The 5,713-nt window shown below is 48.7% G+C and overlaps 1 protein-coding gene across 1 annotated transcript; it reads right to left on the bottom strand.

Annotated features, from left to right (window-relative positions):
- Positions 1 to 255: 255 nt before the first annotated feature.
- Positions 256 to 1,817, bottom strand: LOC120643549 (thioredoxin-like 3-1, chloroplastic). Its single transcript, XM_039919940.1, has 5 exons — positions 1,352 to 1,817; positions 1,017 to 1,088; positions 791 to 857; positions 601 to 618; positions 256 to 503 (listed from the first exon to the last, which is right to left on the bottom strand). The coding sequence occupies exons 1-5, from the start codon at positions 1,660 to 1,662 to the stop codon at positions 405 to 407; spliced, it is 567 nt and encodes a 188-aa protein (XP_039775874.1). The 5' UTR covers positions 1,663 to 1,817; the 3' UTR covers positions 256 to 404.
- Positions 1,818 to 5,713: the final 3,896 nt, after the last annotated feature.

Genomic DNA, 5,713 nt, shown 5'->3' with positions numbered 1-5,713 from the left:
CTTTAACCTAATCCTCTTAAGCATATGGCCCCTTCTCCGTACTTCAATAACTGGCTATCAATATGTACTATTGGAACAAATTTTATCTAATTCCAACGGTATAAAATGAGAATTGAGCAGGGGAATTGGGTAAGGAAAAAGAAAGTAGATAAAATGCTGTCCCTGTGTCCCATCTTCCTGTGAATATAGTTGTTGGCTTCTGTGTTATAGGCGGAACATTTGTACCTTTGAGAAATCCAATTGGAGATAAAAACAGGGTTAACCAGCTCTGCTGTGATAAGGAGCTGAAATATAGATTTATTGATTTGATCGCTGACTCAGCGTCTGAAGAGATCAGCTGCCATCTCTATATATACATTTTGCAGTACAATATCAATTGCACTGCTTGAGCCTTGGGTGTTTAGTTACTTGTTCTTCTGGATCATTTCTCTAACCTCATCCATCACAAGCCAGGCTTTATGGCCTCCTATTACCTCTGCTTTCCATTCTCCATCCTTCCATAACTGGATATCAATGCGTAGTTTAGGATCAACAATTCAACGTTTTATGATTCCAATCGTATAGGAATGGGAGTTCAATGATGGAATAATATGGTGGTACCTGAATAGTGGGCATTTTCTGAAGGTACACGTACAGGCCAATGGGAAAGCAGCATGCACAGCACAGAGAAAGATAAAAGAATCAGATGTTTTCAGAGTCAATTCTTCTAAAGCAAAGGGAACAGAAATCTTCAGAGTCACTCTAAATCAATTACAATCTTGTGAAGAAACGCTAGAATTTGCTGACTTACAGTTATATTCCCTCGTTTTACCACCGCTTGTGGAACTTTATTGACATCAACAAAGTAAAACCTGACTCTGCAACAGAAATTTGATGCAAGATTTAATCCAACAAATCACTAACACATTTCACAATATGTAAGGAGTATATTCAGAGGTTGGCATCAGTTACAGATCAATGTACAGAACTGGAACATGTGCCAATCTAACATTCCACAGTGATGAATTTACACTAACCCTGGATATTCTCCTGCTATCTTCTCAATTCTAGGCTTCAGGTAAATACATTTCCGACACCAACTAGCCATCCTGGCAACAATAAACAATATCTCAGACCTTGAAAAAATAAACTACATCTTGACTTCTGATGAAGTATTGTGATATATATCCAGAGCGGTTCAAGACTAGGACGTCGATTAAGGTGAGAAAGCATCTCAATTGTTTTACATAATGACAATCTGTATCTAGATTATTGGCCACATGCTAGACAAGTCCACGGGGTTGAGTAATTTAAGAAGCCGATGCATTTTTAGGTGGGGCAGGAGCCCGCAGCATGGTGGCAGAAGTCGTACCAGTCAATGACGACGGCCTGGTTGTTCTCGACGGACCACCTGAGCGCCTCGTCGAGCTTCTCCATGCTGTCGATCTCCTCCATCTCCACCGGCTTGGAAACGTCCCAGAAGTATGCCTCCGCCCTGACCCTCTCCCCGCGCTCCCTCCTCCTCCCCATCCCCATCCCGCCGCCGTTCCACACCCACAGGGCCCGCCCGGCCGCCCCGCCGCCGACGGTCGAGCAAGCGGCTGGCGAGTGCGGGGGCGGCGCCGCCGCCGTCGCGGCCTCCCGCACGCAGAGCGCGCGCGGGCTCGGCGCGAGGAGCGCCATTGGTTCCGCTTGCGGTTGCGGGCAGGACTCAGGGATGGGGCTTTTTCGGCGTTCGCGTGGACGGCGGAGCAGAGGAATGGGTGTATGCGTCGAATCGGGGAACGCGAGGTGGCGAGTGCTGATCGGCCTCGGGGTGTGGGATCGGAAGCGGGAGCTTATCCGTAGTGAGAACGAGGAGATCCAAGTTGGGCGGCGCGGGGACGGGGGCGTGGGGTCAAAAGCGTCGGCGTCTGGGCCCAGGCCCAGCGGATCGTAAAATATCTCGAGCTCTTTCGCGTGCTGACTTTTTTTTGGTGGACTGGTTCTCGAGCGGAATCTTATATGTGGGCCGAAATCTATCGAGTAAAAGCGTGGGCTGTAGCCCATCATATGGTAGTACACAATAAGGACGGCCCGGTTTAAGCCACGCATTTCTTTCATTCTTTCATCTTCCGAGTAGGCGGCGGATTTTCTCAAAAAAAAAAAAAAGTAGGCGGCGGGTACTCTGGTAGTCTGGTCTGGTCTCAGCCCAATCGACCAAATCGGCAGAGCGAGACTGCGAGAAGGACCAGAACGCACGCTACTCCAATTCTCCAAAGCATCATGGTGGATCGACAGGAGGTGATGCGAACTGGCGGCCTATTTGTAAAATCTAAATGAATATCAGGGGTTATTTAATAAATATCGGGATATATTTGAAAATATTCAGATCGCGACTATTAATCACGATCTGAATTAGAGATCTATTTGCAAAATTTAGAGGTTTGTATGTATACATAAATATTTGTGTCCTGATTAGGGAATCTTTTGTAAATTGTTGGGGCCCGGCGACATGGTACACCCCGCGCGCGGGGTGGCGCTGCCGCCGACCGCCGCCATGCGCCCGCAGAGTCCCTTTTTTGGATTCAAACACGTCCATCCGCGGCTCCAGAATAGCCCCCGCGTTGCCGCCGCCGCCGCTTGACCCAACCATGCAGCCGGTGAGTGCTCAAGTTATTCCATTTCTCAGTTGTTCCACTGAGAATTCAGTTTCAATTTCGTTTAGATGATGGAAACTAGGAAGGTGCATTGTTCAAATTGTAAGAACAGCATACGAAGGTTAGGTTCTGGCACATCCTGGTGTATTGGTTTAATCCAGCTGATCTTTTAGCACTTCTGCAGATGATTTGGGGGAGAATGCAGTTGATGTCATTTTTCTGAATGTGGCCATTGCAGCTCATGCAGATAGAACTTTTTTTTATCTGCCTGGGCACTTGCTCTTGGGCCCGAATTGCTCTCTGGTCCTAGCCAGCGTCGGCGAGGCCCCAGAATGAGAAGGTGTTCGTTGTAGCCTTGTAGGCTTTTTCTTCCAGCCCGGCCTGCTGCGTCCCAATCCATATCCATGTCCTTTGCATTGCTGCATTTTCATGCTGCCTGCATTCCTTACATGGCTTTACTGGCCACCCAGCCTATCCAGCCTTTGTGTTGTGGTCCCGAGCGCCACGGTAACGAAAGCTCCAAAGCTACGAGCCCTTGCTTAAGGCGTACTCCACGGATCTTTCAAGTACTTCACAACTTTCATGTCTCATCTGAGCTTTGAGAAGGATACGCTTGCATTGCATGGTTCTGATCATTACACTGTACACTGATAGGCTGCTGTACCTAGGTCATATCTATGTTAAATCTACATAGGTATGATGGCACACAATTATTCTTCGTTTTCAACAAGATTATTATATTATGAGTAAGCTATTGTGAATCTAATTAATTAATTAGCACGACAACAAAATGATTTGGTTCGAAAGAAACCACGCACCAGCATACAATTGGGCCATGCACGATCGTAGTAGTGTTCATGATGATGCTATGGTACGGTGGTATATCTCGACACTGTCGCGTAGTGGGTCCCATTTGCCATGGAACCAATCCGATCCTCCCACGTCGAAACTTAATTATATATGTCTGTCAAAAAAAAACTTAATTATATATGATCATTGCTTTCAACTGGATCTCCATCCAGATAGACCAGACCGTAGTGATCGACCAGCCTCTCCGGCCGGCTAGTGGACCTTTTCCGCATATGGCCGTCGCGCGTGGCGAACATGATAAGTCAAAAGGAGAATTTCAAAAAAAAAAATGATAAGTCAAAAGGAGCAGAGAAACAGACTGGTTTACCAAAGCAACAAAGAAGGGGTTCGCAAGTGCAGCGTCGACACGACGGGTTCCTCTGAGCCAAACAAGTGAGCTGAGACCTAACCAACCCCTCTTCATGTCTTCTCTTTCAGAGTCAAGTTCACAGCGATATCTTCTCTCACGCAAGTATGGACGATGCATTCCCTGTAGCTCAACTTCTGAATGTGTTAGGCTCAGCTTCACTATTTGGCGCCTACTTTTTGCCGGAATCTTTCCCTCTTTTTCCTGCTTGCCGCATCGATTATATTATATATATTAGTAGCGACTAATCTGGATTATTATAGAGTTGTTATCGATCCGATCAGTCAACAAGGATCGGAGCTTATTATTATTAGGCTGCTCCCCGGCTAATTCCTTTCGATAACACTCACCTGGCCACAGTTTAAAATGAGACATAAACCAATCCTATATATGTTTTGGAGTTAGGCAAGGATGCAGAGAGCTGCCTGCTTCAATCATATTTTGCAACCTGTTGCAGGTTTCGGCTTGTGCGGATGGTCCAGCTGCATAGAAATTGCCAATAACCTCGTATAGCCTGCATGAACCACTGACCTAGCTTTGTTGCATATACAATTATATGTGCAAAAGTATATAGTAGCTAGAGATCAGTTCAGATTTAGACCAGGCATACGCATGGAGTAGGGTTTTTTTTTTTTGCCTGAATTTAACTGGCGCACTTGCCGTATCTCTCTAAATTATCTGTTTCACCTTGTTGCTCTCTCTGTCCTGCAAACTTGCATACTAGTCAGGAAAAAAAAGAAAGGAAATTTCTTTTGTAGATCTGTACTCCAGATTTGGCGTGGACGGCCCCGGATCGAAACTCACTCAGCTGATCTATCCACTCCAGTTAATTACTAGTACAGCCTGCTGTTCATTTCTTAATTGCAGTTTAGGAAATCCTGCTGTATAAGTGCGTGCCAATAAGAAATGATGCTGCCGCTGCCCGGACGAATGGCAAACGGCGCCATCGGCGTGTGTCGGAACGTGTAACACCCCTGTGTTAATCGTCTCGCTAATCAAGAGTTAACTCGCTAATCGTGCACTCGAATTCGTCGTTAACGCTAATCGCGTTCGCTTAGCAAACATCTAGTTAGCAGTGTTCGATCTCGTTTTTGTCCTTGATCCGAGCTCCAAATCAACTTTCGCCCAAAACGAAAGTTGTAGATCTCCTTTTTCTCTACAACTTTTATTTTGGCCAAATTTCATGTTCCCATATGAAAATTTGAGTTTCAACTAGTCAAACTCGGGCAAAATCATTTAAACGAAGAAACAGTGTCTTCACTGTGCAGCTCGCCGGCCATACCGGCGACTGTGCTCGTCGGCGCCGCCTCCACGCGTCGGCAATCGCGCCCGACCTCGGCGTCGGCGCCCTTATCCTCGTGGACGCCCGAACCTTCCCGTTCCGTTCCCCATTCTTCTTACTCGGAGCTAGGTCGAGCTCAAGCGGGCAGAACCGAGCAGGGTCGCCGCCGCTCGTCGCACCGGCAAGTCCTCGCCGCCGCAACTCGATTCGTCGCGCTCCGAACCACTACACCTCGCCCCGAAGCTCGTCCATCCCTCCACGAGCGCGGCCGTGCCCTACCCCGGCCGAATCGGCCTAGCACCGAGCTCAGACCGCCGCTCGCCATCGTCGTTCCCGCCGAGCTCCGCCCCTCTCCGTCGAGCTCCCTCTCCGAGGTCTCCTCCGCCCAAAATCGACCCACGGTGAGCTCAATCGCGGCCTACTCCTACTCCCCGACCCCTTCCCCAATCGATTTTGGCGCCGCCGCCGCGGAATCGCCGCCGCGCCGCCACGAACGCGCTGGGCGCCGCTCGTGCGCGCCGCCGGGGCTCCCTGCTCCCGCCCGCGCCCCCCTACCGCGCGCCCTAGGGCCGCCGGGCCTCACTGGAGCTGGCGCCG

The sequence above is a fragment of the Panicum virgatum genome, chromosome 1K (genome assembly GCF_016808335.1).
Source record: "Panicum virgatum strain AP13 chromosome 1K, P.virgatum_v5, whole genome shotgun sequence".
In the NCBI taxonomy this organism is placed as follows: domain Eukaryota; kingdom Viridiplantae; phylum Streptophyta; class Magnoliopsida; order Poales; family Poaceae; genus Panicum; species Panicum virgatum.
Note: the sequence above shows the minus strand (reverse complement) of the source record. Positions and strands in the feature narration are given on the sequence as shown.

Bases quoted from the DNA above. Each gene is read 5' to 3' on its own strand.
- LOC120643549 (XM_039919940.1), bottom strand. From the start codon at position 1,662: ATGGCGCTCCTCGCGCCGAGCCCGCGCGCGCTCTGCGTGCGGGAGGCC. The intron at 1,089-1,351 runs GTACGACTTCTG...TATTGTTGCCAG, and splicing joins CAGGCCGTCGTCATTGACTG to GATGGCTAGTTGGTGTCGGA. The intron at 858-1,016 runs GTTAGTGTAAAT...TTTCTGTTGCAG, and splicing joins ATAGCAGGAGAATATCCAGG to AGTCAGGTTTTACTTTGTTG.